General features: G+C 47.1%; 1 protein-coding gene across 5 annotated transcripts in view; it reads left to right on the top strand.

Moving 5' to 3' along the window:
• Positions 1-25,239, top strand: part of Lrrfip1 (LRR binding FLII interacting protein 1) — a 129,086-nt gene that overhangs the window by 61,956 nt on the left and 41,891 nt on the right. For 2 of the 5 annotated variants that reach the window (XM_028755437.1, XM_028755434.1), the window contains exon 2: positions 6,333-6,419. In XM_028755437.1, coding sequence (XP_028611270.1) covers positions 6,333-6,419 — 87 coding nt within the window. Of the gene's footprint in view, positions 1-6,332; positions 6,420-11,274; positions 11,293-14,858; positions 14,907-16,314; positions 16,360-16,965; positions 17,017-20,097; positions 20,137-23,047; positions 23,108-25,127; positions 25,194-25,239 lie in introns of all 5 variants that reach the window. The other 3 variants (XM_028755435.1, XM_028755436.1, XM_028755433.1) reach the window with 3 other exon arrangements.

Here is a 25,239-nt window from a genome sequence, read left to right as displayed (position 1 = left end):
TGGCTGCACTCAATGGCAGACTGTTTTTAGAGTCTACCGAATATAAGCTGTGGGGGTTTCCTTAGAAACAAAAGTCAGTAGCTGCTGCTGCTTCCTGTAACCAAGGCAACTCAGGAAAGGGATTCTGTCACTCTGCAACCTCCACCCGGGTCTGGAAACCACCACGGGTTTGTCAGCCATGCTAATGTGGGTGTGGGTGGGTGCACACCAGGGTTTCCAAGCTCCAGGGAAGGCTTTTGTTCCTTCTCTCAGGGATAGAGCACACCGGGGAGGCTCCTGCCTGTTTCTAAACCCAGACAGCACTTGGGGGGGGGTGTCACTTTTGGGCTTCCGCTGCATTCCTAGAAGTTTTCTGAAATGGTTGTAGATTACAGTTAATGTCATGATGCGTTATGCCCAGATGAAAATGCTATCAATTCTACTCAGCTCTAAAGCCTGGAGGTTTCAGTGAATGCATCCTTAGCCCGGACATTTCCTCCCTTTAGTGGCATCTTTATATCTAAGTAGACCCGTGGGACATCGTTCCCAGAGGAGACAGATCAAGGAGGTGCCGGTGTCCCTGGGGCCTCTCATCTATCTGCGACCCAGAGGTCTCTCTATCAGGCTCCCCTAGAGTTCTTGAAACTGAAGAGGAGAATGTCGCATCCCATCACCAAGTACGTTGCAGGACTGAGCTGCCCATGGGCCACGTGCAGGGAGTTTGCCCATGGACGGAAGGGTGGGAGCTGGTTTTGCAGGCCCTAAGGCTTCCTCAGTCTGGTGGAGGAAGTGACCTGAGACCAAAACTGTCTCAATGCCCTTTCTCAAGAACTTCCTCAGAGCTGTGACACTTGCATGTGAATGCTTCCATCTTCTCTACAGACACTATAGGACCCCTGGTGTCGGTCAGAACCATGTCCAGAGGGGAGAGGGCCTAGCATGCATAGTTTTCCTATTAGGTGTGAGTCTTACGAAAGTCCTCAAGGCCCAGGACTGGCATGAGCAAAGCCTGGATGCTAGAAGACTCCCTGAAGGTGAGGGGTGGGTGGACCTCCTACAGACCTACCTTAGCTGAGCACGCTACACGAATCATGTGTCTAGTATTTCATGGCCAGAGGAGCTCCAGTCAGGAGCCTCAGGAATACTTACGTGGGCCAGCAAGATTGCTCAGTGACACCCACAGTGCATACTTTACCGATAGTCAAAACATTCCACTGACTTCTCAAACAGTTCTCTGAAGCCTCTGTCAGGCTGTCCCTGGCACTGTCACATGTCCAGTTATATAGCCCACAAAAGGCATTTCAGTGCAAATGATTTCTGCCGATGGCCAGTGAATGGGACACTTGGTCAAGAGACCTGCAGCAAGCCGTAGGGCTGGCATTAGGGACAGTACATGGAAGACCTGAGGCCTTGGGTTAGACTTATGCTTCTCTGGGGCTCTCCTTACCATCTTTCTTACCCAGGGTGCATGTGTCCTTGAATGTGTGTGTCTCATCCATCATGGGTGTGTCCCTGGACTGTGTGTGTCACCAGGGTGGATGTGTTCTTGGATTGTCTGTCTCGCCCAGGTAGGCGTGCCTTTGGATTTGAATCTGGTTTATGGGGAGTCAAGAGGAGTCTGGAGTCAGATCAGCTTTGTGGAATTGTCATAGACAGCTTTGGTGATCTATGGGACCTTTCTGGATGTCCCCACCCCAGGAGTGCCTCGATTTAAAAGCCCAGCCTATAAAAGCTGTTTATAGGATCCCAGGCCTGGGCCCACAGCTGCTAGGGGAGTACAAGCCACGGGCCCATAGAAGGGGAGAGGAAACTCACATTCTGAACCAGCAGCTTTGGGAGTTCCCAAGAAGCTAGCTAGCCTGGGGCTTGTCACAGGAGGCTGGGCCTGTCACCTCCTACCTCTGCCCTGCCCATGAACCAAGATGAAGGGCCATGATGGGCTTATACTTGGACAGTTTCTAGAGCAACCAACAGGACCATATGTACCTTTCAGCAACCAGTGAACGTGGCTTTGGGGTTTGGCTCCTTCCTCGATACCACCTCCTCCTTCCTTTTCTACTTTCCTACATCCTGAAAAGGAAGGTCTAATACCCCAAGGCATGTGAGTACTCCCAGATGACAAGGTTCCTCTTGCCATTGGGAAAGCACCAGCATGCAAGGGCTTGTGTAGCCCTGGTGGTCTGGGCCTCTAGAGGACAGGCAGCGGGTCCCTGCTGATGCTCCTCAGGAAATTGCCCTACCCCCCGCCCCTACAGGATACGGCAGCAAGCGGAAGGCTGTGCTTGGAGAGTTTTAAACCTGCCTGTGACCTCATGCTATGGTTTTGTCTTTTGGCAAAGCATCTGTCCAGGAAAGCTTTGTGCCACAACCCTGAAGCACCTGCCCAAGGCAGCCGACCCCGAGAACCACCTGGACAGTTGGCACACTGAGGACAGCCCAGGGCTTTACCCTGTGCACAGGGAGTGACCTGGAGGCCGGGTGCCACATAGTGGACCTTGGCTGCTTTGTACTTCAGATCATTTCACAACTTGGTCACATCCAGCCTTCCCTGGTGACTCAAGAGGGACCATATTCATGGCTGTCACCCTCCAGCTCCTGTATGCATGTTGCTGTTCTTGGCAGTGTGTCTGAATAGGAGGAAGTGCATCACTGAAGCCCTGGTTGATTCTTTTTGGCTTCAAAGCTAGTGTGAGCTGCAGTGAGTGTAGGTAGGGTTTGTCTCATGAAGACATGCCCAGTCACATGTAGGGTTTGGATCAGTGTCCGTGTTTGGCTCCTCTGTCTACTGGTATTTGGTTGGGCAGGTTCCAGGAAACAAGATGACTGCCTTCACTTCCTGTACTGTGTGAGGCTCTGTCTCCCCACAAGTCATGTGAGCACCGTAAGAGATGTGGGTGCCGAAAGTGGAGGAGTTTACAAGGACCCGAAGATGTATTGAATTGCAAACTAATCTTCTAAATCCTGATATCAGAAGTAGCTGGCATGTAACAGGCTTCATTCATGTGGCTCCTTTGCCAGCCCATGCCTAGACTCTTCAAGGCAGGACTGGTGGTTTTAGTTTCTAGTATCGCTGCCCTCAAGGACGGGGTGCATGTTGGCCAAAGTGTCCTACAATGAGAATTGTGTCCCAGGGGGAGGTTCTTGTGGCCTGTGCACCCCATTTAGGGACTTTGGCCAAGCACCAAGAATTAATCCAAGTGGGATGAAGGGCTGCATCCTGGCATGAAATGTGTATGAGGTACCCAGCACCCCCAGCTGAGAGGAGGCCAACAGGGGCAAATGTCATCTCAGAATGGAGGGCATCTGTTGGTATGTAATGAATACCCAGAGACTTGCAGCTTTGAGTAGTGTTCATCTGACCTCCTAGCTCTAGGATCAGGAATGTGGGCCTTACCTCGCTGTGCTCTGGGTCTAACGGGCCATCATTAACAGCTAGGCAAGCTGGGCCCCTTTTGGATCTTAGGATCCTCTTCTGAGCTCATTGGTGCATCCAGATCCTTCACTTTCTTGGAGGTTCTAGGATAGTGGTCCCTGTTCCTGCTGGCTGTCACCTGAGGGCTACTCACAGCCCTTAGGGTCTCCTCACATGCCTCTCTTTTATATGGCATTCAGATCTCTCAAGACCAGAAAAGGGCTTGCTCTGCCTTCTCTTCGAGGCCTCATCTAAGCCCACCAGGCTTGTTCTTTTTGTTTGACTCAAGATCAGCAGATGAAAACCCTTAATTTGTACAGTTCTCTCTGTCATATAATGTTATGTAGGGACAGGAGTGACCTTGTCATGTTCACAAGGGAACTCCTAAACAAATGTCTACATAGAGAACATCTATACAAGTCAACACAGTCCTGGTGACCCTCCTAGAACCTGTAGGCCTTTCTAGAACTCTGACAACTAAATTCTCTCTCCCTCTGCCCTCTCTTATCCTTCTGGTCTTTTCCACAAACCCTTCCCTGTTCCTCCTTGTCCAAGCTGATGGACTAATACAGCTGTCAAATCTCTTCCCTAGTCTCCGCCTTCTTAGAAAGGAAGTAACAGGCCCAGGACCATGTGTCTTCTCACCCAAGGGTAGGTCTTGAATCTAAGGAGCTTTCGTCATACCCGCCCCCCTCCTCCATCTCCGGGTTCTTCTTACAGACCTCGAGTACCCACTTAGGACATGTAACTGGTGTAGAGCCTTTAAAATGACACCAGGCACCAGAGTTCTGATACAGCCATGATGAGCAAGGCAGCACCCCACCACTGTGCTCCAGCCCCAGCCCAGCCCCAGCCCCAGCCCCAGCCCCAGCCCCAGCCCCAGCCCCAGCCCCAGCCCCAGCCCCAGCCCCAGTTTACAGTGTTGATTGCCCTTTGATTTGAAAGACCTGAGCTTAGACTGATAAGAGGGCCCACACAAACAAAGTCTGCTATAAACTCAATTCCTTGGAAGTCAGAAAGAAATTCCTTGTGACTCAATTTAGATTAGAATTCAACTTAGATTAGAATCGAAAGAGATCAGGGGTGGGCATGGTTATGAACTCCTGAAATCCTAGCATGCCAGGGGGTGGGAAGGCTGAGGCAAGAGGACGGTGAATTTCAGGCTGGCCTGGGCTATGGAGATAGCAAGACCTTGTCTTTTAAAAGAATCAGTAAAAAAGGGCTGGAGAGATGGCTCAGTGGTTAAGAGCACTGACTGTTCTTCCAAAGGTCCTGACCTGAATTCAATTCCCAGCAACCATATGATGGCTCACAACCATCTGTAATGTGATCTGATGCCCTCCTCTGGTGTGTCTGAAGACAGCTATAGTGTACTCACATAAAATAAATAAATCTTTAAAAAAAAAAAAGAATCAACAAAAAAAGAGAGAAGGAAAGGCCAGTTTGTCTTCTGATGTGTATATCTTATATGTGTGTTTGTGCATGTATACATACATACATACATACATACATACATACATACGGTCAGGGAGATAGATAGTACACAGATCAGTTCTCAGTACCTATATCCTATGGGAGTGTGACTCTGAGAAAGCCATGCTTCAGCTCTTGCTACTTACTGGCCAGCCCCACTAGCGAGTTGAGGACTGTCCAGAGAGTGCTGTTTTAAAGTGACCTAGGGATCAGTGAGACATTGCAAAACTCCAAAGCTGTGGGTAGAAGAATTATTGACTGTACAAGGGAGCTTACCTGCCAAGAAGGCAGACTTGATACCAGAGAACCTGAATTCTGGAACATTCTGCCTTGTACTTCTCTCGATGCTGGGTTGAATGAGATAAGGACATTCACACAGTCTATAGACATGAAATGGGGTCAGAATGTCATGTCTGACCCCTTAGTTGGCCTAGTCAGATGTGTTCGGATGACTGGGAATCTACCATCCAGAGCCTTCTACCATACCCTTGGTCGCCTTAGAAGAACCTGAGCTTCTTACACTGCAGAGGAGAGGAACATCTTAGGGCATCAGGGTGGGCCAAGAGGGATTGAGCAGGAGTCTCACAGAGTAGATCTGTCTGTCTGTGAGGCTGTCAGACAGGCCCCGCAGGAACCCCTGGCTCTGACACCAGATACTGCTGAGGAGTATGTCAATACAATATAAAGAAAGCGCTTAGAACAGCGTTCACCTGGCATTTAGTTAGGGCTCCGTGGTCGCCCTCCTGTCCTCAGAGAACAGCAGATGATACCAAACTCTGCTGGGCTGTGTTTCTCCTAGACATATGTGCCTATGATGTAACCTTATTTCTAAGCTGGGCACAGTGAAACAGTAAGACCAATGCTGCAGAACGTGGCCGTCTTAGCATATGATTTTCCTTTCTGTTTTTGCGTCAGGAACTTTCACCTCTTTATTAAAGGGAAGTACTTCTAAGCTCATCTTTGGCATATGGAAACCGTCAGAATCATCACTCCCTATGCTTTGGGGCCATTGCTAAGTAAAATGAGAGCAGGCAACTTCAGTGCAGGTGCTGGCTGTTGCTGGTGCTGACAGTAACTAACAGGCAGATAGTACATAGATGTGGAAACTCTGGAGAAACGGAGGCAACGTTTGAGGAAGGCAGAACAAAATGGTGCCGGATTTGATCATGCAGCTCAGCATTGCACATGTGTAAAAACATAGGAATCAGTTATTTCTGAGATTTCCCATGTAAGGTTTTCAGACTTTGGCGGACCCCACCCAGCTTATTGAAACTCGATAAAGGCGGAGCTCCTGGGCCCACAGCCACACCTCTTCCTACTCCTGACATCCCGGCCTCTCCAGTGCATCTGTGAATCACACGGTGTGCTTGTTAAGCTCTAAACAAGATTTTCTCTCTACAGTGTCATTAACTATGTACCCGGAAGTTGCCTGGCTTGTTCTCTAATAGGGTTTCTGGGTCTGTTTCAGGCGGAGGCCAGGCTTGCAGCAAAGCGTGCAGCCCGCGCTGAGGCTCGAGAGATCCGGATGAAGGAGCTGGAACGGCAGCAGAAAGAGGTAATGGGGGCTGAGCGTTCCGAGGTTGGCTCTTTCTCAGGACTGTGAAGACGGGGTGCCTGCTGCTGTTGAGCATCTGCTCTCATCGTTGTCACCTTAGCATTGCTCCTGCTTGGAATGTGTGTGCTCCTGTAGTTCTTGTTCCACGTTAGCCCCGGAGTGCACATAGCACGGATGCTGAGAATGGCTGCCCAACTGGGGCCTAATGGAGCCTGAGAGGTGCTCACAGCCTGGGAGCTTGCTCTTTAGTCGCAGTATCTAGCTAGGACAGGTTTCTAGCTGAGAAGAGCTGGAGAGGACTGGGTTTGGGCTTCTAACAGTGGGGAGTGGGGTCTGGCTCCTTTCAGAAACAGAAAAGAGCAAAATGATTTCCTTTTAATTTAATTGGTCACCTTCTTTCCCTTAAAACAAAATGTTTTCCTTGAGGCTTATATAGTATCGATCAGTGATTAGTGTAACCTTTGAAATAAGTAGCCACAGGAACAAATGAATGTGCTCTGGGGGACTAGGGTGGTCATCCATCCGTGTCTTCATCCTATCTACTGTGGGTTTTAAACAACTTGAGTCAGAATTTTTTCCAACAGCCAGCATGTGGGCTCTGTAAGTATGTTAGGGTTCTGGTTTCTTCACAATCCTTCCTGTAACTGGTAAATGATCCTTTTGAGGGAGCATTTGCTCCAGCCACATGCTGCAGAGCTTGGCCATGAAGAAAGTTTGAAGCCAGCTGCCGGAGGGGTCCTTCTTATACAGGTTCTGGTTCTATTAATGCAGCCCAGCTGATGGTCGTTTGTGCAACTTCAGATGGAAGCTTGGGATTCCTATTTCTCTTCAGACCAGCAGGTTCCTCCACCAGATCAGCAAGTCCCAAACCTGTCACGTGTACTGTAAGGGTGGCTGAGCCACAGCCTGTGATGTTCATTGTCCTCTGCCTGGGGACTTTACCATCCTAGGAGGAAATATACCAACAGAAGGGGGGATGTGGCCAGACTTGATTTGGGGAAGGAAACTTCCGAGGTAGTGCATGGATAGCCATAGAGTGTGGGAGCCACAGCCTAAAAGGAGGTACCAGAGCCCCAGCGTGGGGGAAGCTAGTCAGGGCAGTCACCACAGTGAGGGGACCTCACCCCTATCCTGTGGTGATCATGAAGTGACCTGTAGATAGGCTTGGCAAACGTCCCCTTTATGCTAAACTGTGAGGAGAAAAGTAAACCAATGATGGAAAATGACTCCTTTTTTCTTTCCAGTTACAAATACAAATGAAAATTTTTAAAAAGTGTAATAATGCATTTTAGTCTTTGTAATTCTACATTTAGAAGTTGGTACTTTTGTGTGTTTTTGTTTGTTTGTTGAGACAAGGTCTCTCTATGTAGCCTTGCCTGTCCTGGGACTCCCTCTGTAGATTAGGCTGGCCTCAAAGTCATAGAGATCCCCCTGCCTCTGCCTCCTGAATACTGAGATTAGCTTGTGCTACCACTGCCTGGCTTTGTGTGTGTGTGTCTATAATTTTTTTCTTTTAGTTTTTTTCCTTTTAATTCTCTGGGAGATGCTTAGTGTCGGTGTTTTCCTAGCATCTGTCTCCCTTCTGAGCAGGTTTATCTTTTTAAAATCAGAAAATAGGTGGTCCTGGGTTTTGTGTTAATTATTTGGGCTTTTCCCAGATGAACTGTGATTAACAGGCCCTCCAATTAACTGAAGTGCCTCCCTCCCTAGTCTCTTGGCCAAGGGTCAGATGGGCCTGAGGGGAATCAGGACTGGGTGAACACCTGTCTGGCTGCTCCCACCAAAAAGCATCTTCAGGAAACTCACCAGAGACAAATATCTGGCCCACAAGTAGAAAATAGGAAAAGACCCTACTGTTGTGTAGGCCACTGTTACACACCTCTGAGCTGGTGCCGCCCAGGCCCCAGAGAACCATCCCAACCTGAGCTCCTTAGCTCACATGACTGCACCATACAAACTGGGCAATTTATTTGGAACTGAATATTTAATGTTTTTAATAACCAAGTCCCAGTTGTTTCTCAGACTTCGTGCTATCTTTTTCTCTGTAAAATATTTCTGCTCATTCAGTAGACACTTGTGGGCCCACTGTGTGTAGGACCCTGCTAGCCCTTCCCATTGCCTGTGGGAGCCACGGGGTAGTTAGATGGAGAGATAGGTAATTCTGGGGCTGGAGGCTGCTGTTTCTTAGGGTTACAGAGGGTAGCTCCTGTCGTCTGCAGAGCCAGGAGTCTTGTGGGAACTGCTCCCACACCCCACCCCCAGCACACACACAAGGCTGCTACACCCTGCCCTAGGCTCCTCCACTATCCCCTCACCCTGGTTCTCCCGTAGTCCTTTGATCTATCTTTCTTTCTTTCTCCCTTTCTTTCTCCCTCTTCCTTTCTTTCTTTCTTTCTTTCTTTCTTTCTTTCTTTCTTTCTTTCTTTCTTTCTTTCTTCTTTTCTTTCTTTCTTTCTTTCTTCCCTTTTGGCAGTAATGGGACTTGAACCTGGGACCTCATATATATTAGGTATTCCATACTGAGCCCCAGACCCAGCCGTAGCAATCTGCCAAAATTTCCAGGGTGTTTTGCTGCTCTGCTAGTTCGAGAAGTCGGCTGCACTTCATGTCCCACTGTCCTTCCAGTGCACAATGTGCCTCGAAGCTTTCTGTCTCAGCTCTTATTAGAGACAAACCAAGGACTCAGGGCCGTGGCATACGGTGAGGCTGTGAGTTGGCCCCACATCATGCTCATACCTGTTAGTGAGCATGGTGTCCTGAGTGACTTTCACCAAGATATAAAATTCCTACAGAGATCAAGGTGAGTTGTGTGGTATGTGTACACACATCTGCTAAGTATACTTTAAACTGTATTCATTCTTACTGATGAGTAACATTGATTAACATATGTGCACGATTATATTTTAAAAAGCTTCTACAAATCCCTGGGCAGTTAGCTGTGAGTGTGGCAGCGCCCACCACCGAGAGGAAATTCATGAGTCCTTACATTTTTTATTTGAGCAGAAAGACATTTGGCCTTGAACACCAAATATCTTCTCCTGCTGCTTTTGAGACAGAATTTGCCAGACACAGAGTCCACAACTGTCAGCAGGTACTGCATAGGGAGAGAAGTAATAACTGTCCATCTAGCTGTCCTGGATCTGGCCTTGTCCAGGAGGCATACATGTATGCTTACACACATGCGTGTGCACAGGTGTCAAAGCACACTTCATATATGCTCGGTATTCCATACTGAGCCCCAGACCCAGCCCTAGCAATCTGCCAAAATTACCAGGTGCTTTGCTGCTCTGCTAGTTCTGGGAGTCTATAGAGAAGAGAGAGAGCAGCTAATAGTCCAAGATTCCAGCTCACCACCATAGCCCCTCACAGACCGCTCTGCCTGTCTTCTCAGTCCTGGCTATTATTAGCAGCATCAGGCCTAACTGGAGCTCATACCATCTGATAGCCCAGGGCACTGGCATTTTAAGTTGTTGATTAAGGAGAAATGAATATGCTTTGGATGACCAGTGTTTAGCCAGTGGGGTTGGTATTTTGTTATAAAATTAGGAAACATGATCCTTGCTTTCTCCCAGGCATGCTGCTCCTGAGCGGGAATGGCTTTCATAGAGGAAGGGGGTCGGAGCCAGGGCAGCCTGGGCGAGCTGAGGAGGTCTCGAGCTCTTGCCGAAGTTGGGGTCACCCAGTAGAGCTTGCAGAGCATTCGGAGAGCAAATATGGGAAAGGCAGAAGTGCTAAGGTGCAGCTCTGCCAGCAGGTCTTAGTATAATGAGCTGTATTCAGACCCAGGGTACTCCAGGTATCCCTGGTAATGACCGTCAACCACACAGATGGCAGGAGCCAATGCAGCAGCATCCTCGGGCTGTGCTTCGGGGCTGGTTGAGTGGATCTGAACATTTTAATGGGCTCACCAGATGAGAATAGCATGTAAGCATTCTTTGAGAAATCGTGGGGATCCTTGGACTAATTTGACGGAGAGCTTGGACCGATAAAAAGAAGTGTTTCTTAACATTTCATTTTGGTTGGAGGTGCTGTGTTTATTTTAGTTGAATGTTGATCATATTTACCTGTGCTTTCCCATATAAATAAAATGCCAGATTTCTAGTCCTGGGCCCTTAGCAAGGTCTGACATGACTCACGGTTTGTGGAATGAATGCAAGTATCCCTGTCTTAATGGAGACTTAAAATAAGAGACAGTTCCAAAGCAAGGCACTGTGTTGGGGAGAGGGAGCCCGTCTTGTCTTTCAGCACAGTCTCATGGCTGCACTGTTTCACTGGAATGTTCTTTCCTATAAATCTGCATGGATCAGGACTCGAAAGCCTCTCTATCAACCCTTTCTGAATCTGACCACTCAATTTCCCACTTAAAATTTGACACTTTCTGGTTAAATATTAGTGTAAAAGGCAGTTTTCTTTTTAAAGGTAACTTCATGTTTATTCTTTGACGATTCTGTACATCTATATATGATATTTTGATCAGAACCCCCTGCCGTTCCCTTTCTCATTCCCCTCCCACTCCTCAGGAGCTGCCTTCTCTTGTGTCCCCATCTCCTTTAAAGCCAAAAAGATGTCTTTAATTCCCTGCTGTGGCAATAGGCTGTGCACCTGCATGAGGTATCACTGGGTTCTGCAGGCGCTGCTGTGGAGGGAGCGAGCGACCCTCATGTGTCATTCAAGACAGCGCCAAACGAGTGAAGACGTGGACCTTAATGCATTTTCTCTTTACGTTCAATCCATAATCTTTGTTTTTCTGTAGTACAGCGTTCTATTTCTGGTTGTCACAGAGCTGTTCTCAAGTTCCCATAATTATAACTGAATTTTCTATTTCTCCCTTTGTCTCTTTCTTCCTTTCCTGTAGATCTATCAAGTCCAAAAGGTAGGCCCTGTCCTTCATTTCTAGTCCGCATGTGCTGCTTTTCCCTTGCTGTGGTCCTGCCACCTGCAGAACAGTGCTGTGCACTGAGCACCCCGCTTGCTGTGTTCACCTTCACCCCTGTGCCCTCATCAGATAAACCAGTCTCTCCTGACACGAGGCAGCAGCCATGCATGGAACACACCCTTCATCATCCATTTGCCTCAAGGAACTGGAAGATTATCTCCAATGGAGAAAAGTGTCCTAATACAAGCCACATTTTTAGAACTGGAAGAAACATTTAAAACTAATATATCAAAAGATAAAAAAAAATTTCTAGATTTTTGTAAAATACTAGTGTAAATTGCCACATATTAAGACATTATTGGGTTAAGTGTCGTAGCACAGTTCTGTAATCCTAGTACAGATCCTCCAGCGACAGGAGGATCGCTGAAGGTTATGCTGGGATTAATGTGGTTATTTGGAGGCTAGCCTGGTTGTTCTACATACATAGTGAGACCCTGTCTCAAAAAATGAGGGTGGATGGATGGATGGATGGACAAACAGATGGAGAAATTAGTTATTAGGCCAGGAGTGGTAGCCCCAGCACTTAAGAGGCTAAGACAGAGGAATTGAAAGTTTCAGGGCAGAAAAGAGTAAAATTCTAGAGATAAGAAGAGAATGAACAATTATAGATTATTGGAGGTAGATTTAAAAGTCTTAATAAAAATTTGAAAAACACAAAGCTTTAGAAACAAAATCCTGCTGTCTTTTCCCAGTCAGCACTGGAGCATTATAGGCTAATGCCCTACAATGTCCTCTCAATTCCATGACAGAGCGAGAACAGTGAGCAGGACATCCTGAGCAGTGGCTGTCCACAGACTTGCTGCAGTTCAGTCAGGATGCCCCCTCCACCCCTCGAAAGTGTTTGCAGGGCTTGGTCAGCCTTTCCTCTGTGTGAGTCTTTCCTGTGGGAGAGCCTGTGTTCTTTCCTGCACTTGTTCAGTTTCTGCCTAGAATGACTCTATCCTTTAAAGCAGAAAGTCAGAGTCAGAACACTGTCTCTCAGAGTTGAGAGCAGCACACAGGCCTCTTAAGCATGTGGCCAATAAGCCTCAGAGCCTACTACAGACAATCCTAAGCTCAGTATGAGGACCCTCAGCCCACCCAATCCTGCCTCAAGTGAGAGATCTCTTCTAAAGAGGCATAAAAGTCCAATGGAGAGCCAGCCGAATCTGTAGGCACTCTGTTCTTGGGCCTAGTATCTAGTATGGGAATGGATACTGAAGCCAGAGTCCTTTGTCTTCTAAAATCGCAGGAGGACTCCGACAAGTTCCAGGAAGACTGGAAAGCCCTCTGATGGCCAGTGAGGCTGCAGGACATCACTGCCCCAAACCCAGCAAAGGGCCTGGATCTGGTCATTTCCCCTCTCGTCCTTCTCTTTCCTGTTCAGCTTATGGTTAGATTTTTGCTGACAGGACTGAGATGTGCCGTGAGAACTGTCAGATGTGAACTCATGCAGGGCGCAAATGGAACTGCCCTGGAAGCCCCACCACGTTGTATAAACGTATCTAAGGGAAAGGAAGGATGGTGAGGGACAGGAGCCAAGCAGGGTTGTCTCCTGGTCCTGTGGCCAGTGGACCGGGTAGTTTCTCTGGGCTCAAGGCTGTTTCTCAAGGCCAAGCACCTGGATCCACTGGAATTGTAATTAAATGTGACTTGGACACCTTGAGTGTTTGCTTTTATTTTATGAGTACACTATAGCTGTCTTCAGACACACCAGAAGAAGGCATTGGATCCCCATTACAGATGGTTGTGAGCCATCATGTGGTTGCTGGGAATTGAACTCAGGACCTCTGGAAGAGCAGTCAGTGCTCTTGACCACTGAGCTATCTCTCTAGCTCTGAGCATTTGCTTTTATTTCCTTTACAAATGTGTATCCTAAAGAAATCTGTGTCACTGCAAAAGGCAGCTCTCACTCAGAGAGGGATAAGGAAGAGTTTATTCTGAGCCAGAAATGAATGACCATTGGCCAGGGAACACAGATTCAGATTGCCACAAATACCTCACCTTTTTATAGTTACAAAGGCAAAAGTAAGTCTAAATCAAGGGATTTTTTTCATATACACTGGTGGAAAACTGTATAGGTAGGTAGGTTAGAGCAGAGAAGAGAGATCTCATAGGTTTTTGGTGCTAGTTGGTAACATTCTTAGGTTTTTGTCAGTCGGAGGTTAGATCTACTAAGTTAATACATTCCAAAGACTTTGACTATCAAAGATGCTGAAGTGGATGATAAGACACTTCAGCGGGAACCTTCACAATCACAACACTCTAATGGGTTCAGCTTGCAGAACCTTCTACACAACCTTCCTAATGCTGTGACCCTTTAATATGGTTCTTCACATTGTGGTGACCCTCCCAACCATACAATTATTTCATCATTACTTCATAACTGTCATTTTGCTACTGTTATGAATCGTAATATAAATCTCATGTTAAGAACGGCTGTTCTCCAGACATGGCTTTCTCTCGTAACTTAGCGGGAAAGACTGCTTGTGTGGCTTTTTTGCACTAGCTTAACATGCTTGGCTTTTCAAGGATGTGTGCAATTCTTCCTCCCTCTGGTTTTCTACTTACCATCATCTCTCTGAGGAAGGGGCAGGACCATGTATCTGAAATCTGGCCCTCCTTCAAGGTGAAACTGAACCAAACATAACCACAGCATGCTCAAGTAATTAGAAAACCATTTCGAAACATCCCTCTACTTCTGGCACCCAGGTTTATATTTCTGATTATAAGCTTTAAGTGTGTAAAAATGTGACGTCCTACAGGTTTGCTGTTGGTTCCTTGATTTTCTTCCTGGAAATAAAGGAGAAAATAAGGGGAAAGGTCAAGCAGGTTGTTAAGCCCAGGTTCTTACCCTGGGGACACCCTAGTGATGGAAGCAGCCATTCTGACCTACTTAGTGCAGTCTGACTGGGTCCACCATGGCTTACAGTAAGTAGGTAAAACCTAGAGCCATTGGTTACAGTCTCTTCCCACTCAAGGGCCTGTTCTATATGTCCTAGACTTTTCCCAGAGTTATGGGTTCTCCAGCCTGCACTGGGCATAGGTGTCGCACAACAGGAACCTGCAGCTAGAAGCTAGCTCAGCACAGCGCATCTCCCTCCCTCCTCTGGGGCCCCTTCCTGGGGTAGCGGCATGGAATGGCTCTCAGCTTGGGCTTCTAGTAGACAGTGTTTGTTCTTCCTGCAAGTATGCCCCAAAGTTGTGAATGGCTTTGCAGAGGGGCCTACAGTGGTTCTGCACAAGGTTTTCTTTCCTGACATCTTGGAAGGCCACTCTTGCCTGATGAGTGTTTTGCCCTGTGCTCCCAAGGCCTGCAAGGAAAGAGGGGAGCTAGTCAGGCCTCATCTCAAGCTGCTACGTTGCTGCTCAGGAAATGACTTCTGTGCAGACCCCAGTTCTGCGGCTGCTGTGCCTGGCATGCTGCCTTCATGAGTGAGTGTGTGCGGGAGAGCATGGTGGAACAGTTTCTTAAGCCTTTACTGTCCATTTCTTGCCTAATTTTCTTTCCCTTCTGTCTATAGAAATATTATGGGCTGGATACAAAATGGGGCGACATCGAGCAGTGGATGGTAGGCCTTGAATATAATTTTAAGAGTTTAAATGCTTTATAATTTAATTCTGACTGCAGTTTAATTATGCCAGGAGATTCCTATTACTCTGTAATTTGATACTCAGAGGTCTTCCTTGGGGCATTCTGCATCTGGTGTGGTTAGAAACGGCCTGGCCAGGCATGTGACCTGTCCCTCTGCAGACAGGACTGCTGATGTCTGCAGGCTGGTGTTGAGTGAGGTCCCATCGCCACCACTCCTCCAGTTCTCTGAATCAGAAGATCCCAGGGCTGAGCATGTGCCTGTGTCTAAGAACTTCCCAGAGAACCTCATGTTACCATCAGAACATCTCGCTGTTCTAGTTAGAACCAGAAGAGGCCCTTGATGGCTTGCTTCCCCCATGCACAGCCCACTGCCCTGTCACCCCCAGCCCCATACTCATACACTCTCCCTATTGGCTCCTCTTGTCTCATCTGTGCCCATGAAAACCCTTGCTCTCCTTCCCCCTTTCCAGCTGTTTTCTTCCACTGCCTTCCCAGTGCAGGCCAGGACTCGCTCATCCCCAGGGAGCCTATCTTGCCCTCAGGCCTCTCAGGAGAGGTGCCCATGTGGCCATGCTCTGGGCAAGACACCCTTTGGTGCTTTCCAGTGATCCCCACCCAGAGCAAGGCCTCTTATTAAGCCACCCACCTCTTTCTATCCTGGCTTCTGTCCTGGACTTTGACGCATGCTTTTGGCATTAAAGACCGGGAAGTGTCTTCCTCAAGGCTCCTCACTATTGAACAGCCTGAGGGAGATTCAAGGCCATCTCTACCATCTTAGATGCTATGCGTGATATAAATATCTATTGAAAGACTCATCATGTTCAGCCTGTGTCAGTGATCACTGTATTGTACATCCTTGAGGTGTGTGTCTTCTCATCACATCTAAGGACAGTTAAACGGTGGCCACTTCGAAAGGACAGTAGCTGATTAGCTGCAAACAACTCAGTAACTCCCACATCCATTCCAGAGATAAACATGCAAAAACCTGTTTGTCCCGGAGTCCATGAAGCAAGCAGGGTGACATCCACACTGAGGTTCTCTGGGAAAATTGTTTCCCTGAAGGAGAGTCAGTCCTGAGGGGAAGAGAGCTGATTTAAAACCAGATTACAGAGTTAGGGGGGAGGGGGACTTCATTTCTGCCCCAGCACTTGCTCGCTGCTTTTAAAGTCACCAACTATGCCAGTTATTCGAGTTCGGAAGGGCCTCTCCAGAGAAGCTATTTCCCACAGTCCTTTAGTTAGAGCTTTTAAACAAAAGCAAAGCAGCAAATACTGATTTGCCATTTAGATCAGAAATGCTAGATTGTGTGGCAGTGGGACCTTCTGGGGTTTCTAAGGATTCTGCCTTGCTATCGCTAACCTTTGCCATTCCATTTGCTTCGGTAGGAAGACAGCGAGCGATACTCTCGTAGATTCCGGAGAAACACCTCGGTCAGTACCATGGTCCACTCCATGTCATGCAGCTTCACTGCAAGGGGCAAGTTCACAGAGCCTTATTTGTTCCTCTAGCAGCTGAAATAGATACAGTGCTTGAGAAGGACTTGCCATTGTTGATATACTACTGCTATCTTTACCTGAATAAAGGTCATAACTCAGCCTTCAGCATTTTGAGCTAAGCTGAGTGAAGAAAGTGTGTCTGGGATTTAAAAAATAACAAAAAACCAGATATTGAACCTCAGGCCTCATTGCAAGTTTAGGTACTCTACCCCTAAACTTTATCTCCTGCCCTGCTTGGAGGTATTAAAGTATTATTATTAATATATTGCTCATAACATTGTAAATGGCTTTTCTTGTTGTTAAATGCCCGTAGTTAATTTTTTAAAATCATGAGGCTTATTAATAACACTCCTTAAAAGTTACCTGTGACATCCTGTGTTTCCATAAACAGCCCTAGGCAAACTGAGGCATACTGAGGGTCTGGGGTCCCATCCTGTGAGATCTCAGAGGGTGACTGGTCCACTCACTGCTCTGGAGTCGGGTCAGCAGGTTTCTTTATGGTCCAGTTCATGGTTGTGTTCTCCTCCTGTCTTTCACTAGGCTTCCGACGAAGACGAGCGCTTGTCCGTGGGTAGTCGCGGCAGCCTAAGGGTCAGTAACGGGTGTAACTGCTTCTGCACGGCACACTGTGTGGGCACAATCCCCGTCCCTGCTTTCAGTCCTCAGATCACAATTCCTGTGCTCAGTTCGTCCCCACCTAACTGATAAAATGTGTATCATTGTATATGTATACTTATACATTATATATATGAATATATGTAACAGTGTATATAAGTTAGCTGAGGACAGGGTGGGCTGGGGAGAGTAGGGGATGTTACTTTATTGCTGTCATTCCCTAAAGAGTGGTGGGCATCATTTTACATTTTCGATAGTTTTCCACAACACAAAACTGTGAAACTTTGGTTAATGACCGTCTCAGAGTCAGTATGATGGACAGGAACATGAAGGTACTGCATGCCCGCCCACCCACCCACATGCTCTCCAGGAATGCTAACCTTGGCTAAACCATCCATAAGTTGGACTTGAGAAGTAGTTCAGTTGGTCAATGGGGACCTGGGGTCCACCCCCCCCCCCCCCCCCCCCCACAGAACTCCTGTGAAGAAGGCCGTGTGTGGTGGTGTGTGCTTGTAATTCCAGTTCAGAGGACAGTTAGTGAAACTTGCTGGCGATCTAGCTTAGCCTTCTCAGTAAATTCCAGGCCAATGAGAGACACTGTCAAAAAAAAAAAAAAAATAGAGGACATTTCTAGAAATGACAGCTAAGGTTGTCCGCTAGCCTCCACAAGCACACGCATGTGTGAGAAAGCATGCACATAAGTAGCCATAAGTTATTTATGATGTTTCTGCAATTGCTGGAGGCTCCCCTGGAGCCTTCTGGCTCTGCAACCTTTCAGTCAGCTGTAATGAAGGCTCTTTGTGGTGCTGGAGATTGGACCTAAAGCCTCACAGGTACTAGACATGTCCTTCTACTGAGCACAGCTCCGGCCCTAAACGCTCCTCACGGGCAACTTCATGGCTAATACACACAGCCTTTGTAGCTGCAGTAGAAGAAACTGTGTCTTGCAGGGAAGTGAAGCAGAACGGTTGTGTTTTAGCTTAGTAAGCAGGTCCCCTTGATGAGCTGTAGGGTTGATATGGGATCTCCCGGCTGTCATAACTAGGTCTCCACGCAGCTGCTCTGCTTTGCTAAGAGACTTTATTGAGCCGAGGGTTGGTTTATTATCACCGTGACAGTTATGTCACACAATATTACCCCTTGAATAAGCATGCATCAGGTGTGTGCTTAACTTGGCATGTAGCAATAAAACCCTGAGGTAGTACACCAGCCTTGTGGCTTAGCCACCATCACCGACCCTGTCCTCTTAGCACTGAGAGCAGACCCTGTGTGGCTTTGCTGGATAGTTATACGTGAAACAAGGGAGGTGACACCTTGCTGCTGGGACATTCCGGCTTCCGGTTTTTCCTGATACAGATGATGCAGCTGTGACTTCCTCTTAGGCCCTCCATCAGACACGGTCTGCTTTTAAGGAAGCAAGGTTTACATAAGCAAAATATAAGTACAAGCACAGCTTGCAACATCTGTGGCCAGGCCCAGCCAGTGGGAGGTGTTAAAGGTCTGGCCCTTGAAACCAAAGGGAGGAAGAGCAGTTGCGGACCAGGGGAGGGACTGGGGAGAGCCAAACAGAGAGCTGACCCTTGGATGTAGCCTCCTGGTGGTGACTTTGCAAGAGAGCCTTTTCCAGAAATGGCAAGCTGGAAGCCTAATGAACAGATGTCTGAGGTAGTACAGGCAGGAGACTGAAGCAGAACCCAAGTCTCTGGGACAATGTGTCGTCTTCAGACCTGTGGTCCTCTAGGGTTCCGCAGAGAGGAATTTCACTATTTTAAGATTCCAGATGGGATGGTGTGTGTGTGTGTGTGTGTGTGTGTGTGCCCCTAACTTCAAAGAGTTTACTGAAGTTGCTGCTCTAGCAAGTGCTGGGTGTTCATTCCCCTTCCACGTTAGCCTCTAGTGAACTGAGTCACCATCCTGGACATCTTTGTCAGATACCAGTGTATCTGTCCTAAGGCCCAAAGTTTCCCACAGGAAGTCCACTGTGAGCAAGCTAAGGAGGACCATGGGCGAAAGTCACTGAATGTCACCGTCAGCCTCAGTTGACTACATAACTCTCCCATGATGTGCAGGGAAAGCCTCGAGCCACCAAGCCATGTCACCAAGCCTGACAGCCTGAGTTCAGACCCTGGGACCCACATGGTGGAAAGTGAGAGCTGTCTTCTGAAAGCTGTCTTCTGAGTTTCATTTCTACCACAGCACATACCGATCACCCCCAAAATTAGTTAGGGTTTTTTTTAAATTTTTTAAAAAACTATGCTCTTATGGTTTTTTTTTCCTTTCTTTTAGAATTTGAGAGCTGGGGTCTTGGAAATAAAAATCAAACCTGCTATTCTCATTTATTGTAGAACGAAGTCTAGAGCATTTAGGGACCCACTAGAGGTCACAGTTCTTAGTGACAGTTACAGCTACTGCTCCCTCAGAGCCTTTCACAACTGCCAGATGTCCAAAACTCTGTCCCCTGCTGGCTAGTACAGCTGAGGGAGGGAGCGGGCAACCCTGCTTTGTAGACATGTCTCCCCTTGTGTCTATGGAGGCTGGACTGTGCCGCTTAATATATTTTAATATTCTGAAGTCTTTACTTTGAAATTTCTAAGATGGTTTCTTTCCCCTGACCAAACACCTTCTCTGTAGTGCTGGCAATGATGATAAGCCCTAACGGCCAAGAAGGGTGGCTACCAGGCATGGTCCCCTGAGGAAATCAAGATTGAGGACTATTGTAAGGTTTTAATTATCTTTATTTAAAATCTGATGATATAGCTCCAGACTTTTCTGTAGTTTAATGAGAACGTATCTATGCCACGAAGGAAGTAAGGCTCAAAGGGTTTTGTGTTTCCTGGACTAACAACTGTTGCATAGAAGCACCTTAGTGTCCTTAGATTTTAGAATGACTGCCATTCTGATAATACGTATTTCTTTTAAGTAAGACATTAGAAGACATGAGAAGTTTGTTCGTGTTAAGATTTTCGAGGTTGCCTGGTTTTTGCCTCTCTGTGTGGCATCTCTCTGATTCACTTTTGCTCCCGTTTCTATTTTCCCCTTCCACTCTTGTTCCAACAGGCACAGCCCGAGCTGGAGTATGGGAGTCCTTATGCCTGGGTGAGGTGGTCAGATAATTTTGCGGTGTGACTCTAACTGTGTGCAGTGACAGATCATAACCATGGTGTTTTTTACTAACTTCTTGGATGCTTTTCCAAAAACCCAAGTCCATCTGCTGGTCTTCACCCAGGACACTATGAGTCAGGAGGGCACGGCTCTCTCTAGAATGATCCATCTCCCTCCCAGATCCTCCTGGCCTGTGGATGGGGCCCTAAAACCAGGACTGTATGTAGTATTGGCTCCCGCTCAATAGCAGGTGCTGAAGGTTGGCTGGCTGTCACCCACCATGGATGGGGTCCCCAAAAACCCACCCAACCAAGAACTCCCAGGGCCTCTCTGTGTCCTTTTAAAAGACTTAAGTGTGAAGAAATCACTTCACTTAATAACCCCATTCTTCCCTAATCTGTATCTATTCAAACTAAGCGGACCAACTGGCACTTCTGCTGGGAATATAACCTCTGAAAAAGTTCCAGCAACAAAAGTAAAGCCCTCTGGTCTAAACCTTAAAGTGACAGTCTATCCGAGCGTCCCAGTGCCATCTGTCTTCCAGAAATGCATACAGTTTACATTAAAAAAAAAAAAAAAGTCTCCAATGAATTTCGCAAATCCTATAGCCTCTTCTCTGGGATTGCACAGAGACGATTTTATCCCGAAGCCCCTGGGGTTCATTTATTCTCCACTTCAAAACTATTTGAAAATCTTACTTTTATGTTTATGGCCATCATTAATAAATAGTGCCGTGTGTCGGCTGAGCATGCTTGATCCCCAAGATCAACAGAGAGCTGGATAGAAGAGCTGAGTGTGAGAATTCCCACCCCCGTCTCACACACTGAGCACTGCAACAGTCCTAGCCTGGTGAGGCAGGCCAGCTAGGAAGAAGCACAAGAGAGGGCCCAAGATGGAGGATGTGCCCCCAGCACCCGATCCTCAGCCACAGAGCACGGCCACAGTCACACTGTGACACTGGCAGTTCTTGGAGCTTTAAGGAATCAAATGCATTCGAACTTGTTTCTAGACCTCATCTTTTTTGTTTTAAACTGAAAGTCAATTTTGAGGGCCAATCTTTGGGCTTCAAGTGCCCAGGGCAGCAGCCAAAGGCATTTTGAACTTCAGTTCATGGCGTCTTCTCTTTCTGAAATTAACTTGAATGCTTCAAGTATGCCACTAGCTTCTACTCACGAGTTTCAACAAAACTTTCTTGTTTCGTTTCCCATTTTAAAGACCTCTGAATGTGTTCCGTGACTTACATAGAAAAGCAGACAGCACGCACTGTGTATCAGAAAGGCTGCGGGCTGCCACTGCACAGCCATGTTGGGAGTGCCCATGTTTTGGAGCTAGATAACAGCTCTGAAGGGTTTAGTGTTAAACACATTTCAGAAATGTTTTTTGGAAGGTTTTTTTTATATGCTCCTGTTTCACTTCAAAACTTTTGTGTTTTGTTTTGGTGGTGGATTGGGTTTGTTTGTTTGTTTGTTTGTTTTTTGAGTTGTTGTGAAGCAAGCCTATAGTTTATAATGAAGGTCCCATGACTGTGGAGTTAGAGTCTGTCTCTCAGTTGCTTATCCTGCATTAGTACCATACTCTTGCTATACTGGAGTGAGGCCACCCAGTGCCTTCCACAAGCCACGCCCTCCTGCCTGCTGGTATACCCATCAGGTAGTCATGTGTGCCTACAGAGGCTACCAATGTTCGCAGGAGACTCATGGACACTCACGTGCCCCTCATCGTGGCCCCAGAATTTATTCATTTTTGTGAATATTATCATAGCTGTAAAAGTGCTAGTGGGTTGAATAACTTGCCTAAGAGCACAGGGCAGACCTTGCATTTGCAGTCTCAAACTCAGGTCTGAGACAGATAAATCCTCTTCCATCTTTTCCAGATGTGAGTCCACTCTTCCTTTTCCCATGTTTGAAGCTGTTTTGGTCTCTGGTGGTCCTTACCTTGAATCAGCAGCTATATCCTCAAACATGGTTCCTAATGCCATAAAATAGACCAGTCCCTATAGAGTACTTCTAGATAGCCTTGCCTGAGGTCAAGGCCGCACTTCCCTTCCTAATGCTGAGACCTTTATACAGTTCCTCATGCTATGGTGACCCCAACCAATAAAATTATTTTCATTGCTACTTTATAACTGTAATTTTGCCACTGTTATGAGTCATAATATAAATATCTGATGGGTGACCCCTGTGAAAGGGTCACATATTTGACAACCCCAGGGGTCGGGACCCACAAGTTGAGAACCATGGGCTTAGGTGGGGAAAGGGAAGGGAGCCAGGCAAACCTTTACTAGGTCCAGCCGTTTGGATGGTTTGGTTGGGTTTGGTTTCTTCCTGGAGGACACATGATCATTGAGTATATCTTCGTTCTCATCTAGAAAAACAAAGCAGGAAGAGTAGATGGCTAGAAGCTGACTCCCTGAGGTTTGCTCGTCAGGCTTTCCTCAGATTTCTGCACTCAGCTGTGGATCACACAGACATGAATCTTAGGGACAGTGCTTCATTCAGGCTGCATTGTCCAGTCCTTACCCAGAATCTGACTTGGGCAGGTCACTATCCTCTGGCCTGTCATTCAGTCTTCTTGAAATCTAGAGTTTCCACACTCCTAACCTAAGATTGGACACAAGAAAACTGCCCAGAGAAGCAGCTTACATCAGGCCACGGGCCTCACTCCACAGGAGGGAATGGCACAGGCGCCATGCTTGCTGGGGGTTTTCTGAGTTGCAGTGGGGTAGGAGGCATGCTGGCAGTTGTGGGGGGGGCGGGGGGGCTTTTTGCTCCCCTGAGGCTGTCCCCACTCATTCCCTTCAGTTCCTCTGCAGAGAAGGCTCAGTGTGTTCCTGGGTAAGTGCTGCTCTCTGGTTTGTACCTGTGCCGTTAAACTGATGTGACCTCTTCTTTCTTTGTTGCAACAGACTAACGGTTATGATGGAGACTATTATGGATCCCAGTCCCTAAGTAGAAGATCTGGCAGGGTTAGTACAGCGAGCCTGCATGGCACGTGCTCTGAGGGGTTGCTGCTTCTGTGTGTCTAAAATACATTTCTAAATTGAGTTACTTTGCTCTTTTTTGTGTTACCCTGGCTCTTTTTGCCCCCTAGCATACTCTAACATTCTCGAATGTTAGTATCCAAGCATTCTTAGCATGATTCCCGTTCTAGACGTTAACAGTAAGGAGCTGATAAGCATTCTTAAAAATACCCAGGATGTGGCATCAGCTTGTCCACTGCTCGCCTCCCTCGTATGTGTCTGTTAGTGATTCGGCTCTCACGTGGACGGAAGACCAGCATTTTCAGTTTCCCAAATTTCAAGCTTGCGAGTTTAATGTTTATCTTAAATGCACGTGTGAGAGCCTGTACTTTTCTGGTGAGGAAAAGGAAGGGAAGAGGGTCAGAATTCTGATGTTTTGAGTGTTCATGGGTGACTGTAGGAGGGTGGGAGGGAAGGATGGGGGTGAAGGCAGACATCCTAGTGAAGAAACCAGAGCCAGAGGGAGGCCAGGAGCACTGGGGAAGGCCTGGGATCTGTCAAGGATTGTCGGGCCTTTCAGAAGGTTAAATTGGGCACATTTTAATTAAGCCTCGTGATCCAAACAGATTAATCTGAGTTAAATGACCTAATACCTTCCTGTTCTTAATGTCATTTTTCCCCTTCTGGAAATAAGTTTCTTGTATAAAATTTAATTTATTTTAATTATATTAAGATAGCGTTTAGTCACTTCCATTCCATTTCTAGGCTTCAGAACATACACACACATACACACACACACACACACACATACACACACAAAGCCAATAGTCTCGGCTTTCCCAAACTGGCCGAACAGGTTGCTTGAGCCTTCTGGAAACCTGTTTAGGATTGCCTGTGTTTTTTCTATGTCCCCTTCTAAGCTTCTCTAGTTCCGGACTTCAGAGATCTCCTAGTCCAAGCCTTCTGTCCTGTCACCCTTCATACTGACACCTGAGCCTTTAAAGTACCTCGGGGACAGAAGCCTGCAGTCAACTGCCTGTGCAGGTCCTTCAATAGTGTTGCCAACTGTGCCCAGCAAGTCTCCCACAGAGCTGGCTACCTCAGCTGCAGTGTTTCCATATTTACTAGCTATGACTTTAACCTCTAAGCACATTGTTTTGCCATAACTGAAAGTATTTGATAGTTCTTAGATCCAGCTTCCTTCCAATGCTACGCTCTTTATCCGTGATGTGAATTTGTCAACCCATCTGTGGCTCTGGGTAGCATCGAGCTGTGTGTCATACATATATATCCAGTATGAATTTGCCTTATGATTTAGTTAAGGTTCAGGCAATGCTTCTAAAAGTCAGATCCAAAACAGCCTGAGTATAACAACTGCTCGGATGTAAAATTGGTTTAACAAGTAGCTAGGGAAGGTCACATGACTGAAGCCTTACCTCATCTAAGTCACAGTTATGAAATGCTAAACATGCAGTGATCTGGAGAAAAGAGTGGGTGTGATGGAGGAACTCGGAAGATGTGAGAGAAACAGACACTTGCCTGATAAGAGCCTGGGAGTGTCTGTCTTCTCTCTGCTTGATCCTTTGTGTGTAATGTCATTGCTCCTGTGCCCTTCCCCCACATTCTCTTAGGCCTGTTGCTTTACAGTGTATACTCAAGGCTCACGGCCCCTGCTGCAGGCCTGGAAGCTGGCACTCAGCCTCCCTCAACCTCTCTATCGAGGTGCTGGATTAGGCTGAAGAAAGGCTGATACGTTTTGCGATAGGAAGAATTTCAGTTACCTAAAGAGATATGCAAAAAGGAGAGGATTAACATGAAATTCAGTAAGCAACTGGCTAATAATCGACCATTCAGCCTCACTGGGTCACATGTGACAGTCTGCCCAGACTCACTTGCTAAGAATTTGTGCTTCAGACTCTTCACATGAACCTGGGTCCTACACTGGTGTGCCTGTGCTTGCCTTGTGAATAGGCAGGGTAAGGAAGCACTCATCAGTTACTTACAAGCTCTCTCCTTTGGTGCTCAGAATTCCAGCTACAGCAGCGGTGACGGCCGCGTCTCCACTTTGTCGTCTTCCAGGGAGGAGAAGTTGGTTGGTTTCCGTTTAAATTTTTCACAGGTTTTGTAGCATGCATCCT

This window comes from Grammomys surdaster, unplaced genomic scaffold (genome assembly GCF_004785775.1).
Source record: "Grammomys surdaster isolate TR1022 unplaced genomic scaffold, NIH_TR_1.0 126059, whole genome shotgun sequence".
NCBI classification, from domain to species: domain Eukaryota; kingdom Metazoa; phylum Chordata; class Mammalia; order Rodentia; family Muridae; genus Grammomys; species Grammomys surdaster.
The sequence above is the reverse complement of the archived record's forward strand: the minus strand, read 5'-3'. Positions and strand labels throughout refer to the sequence as shown.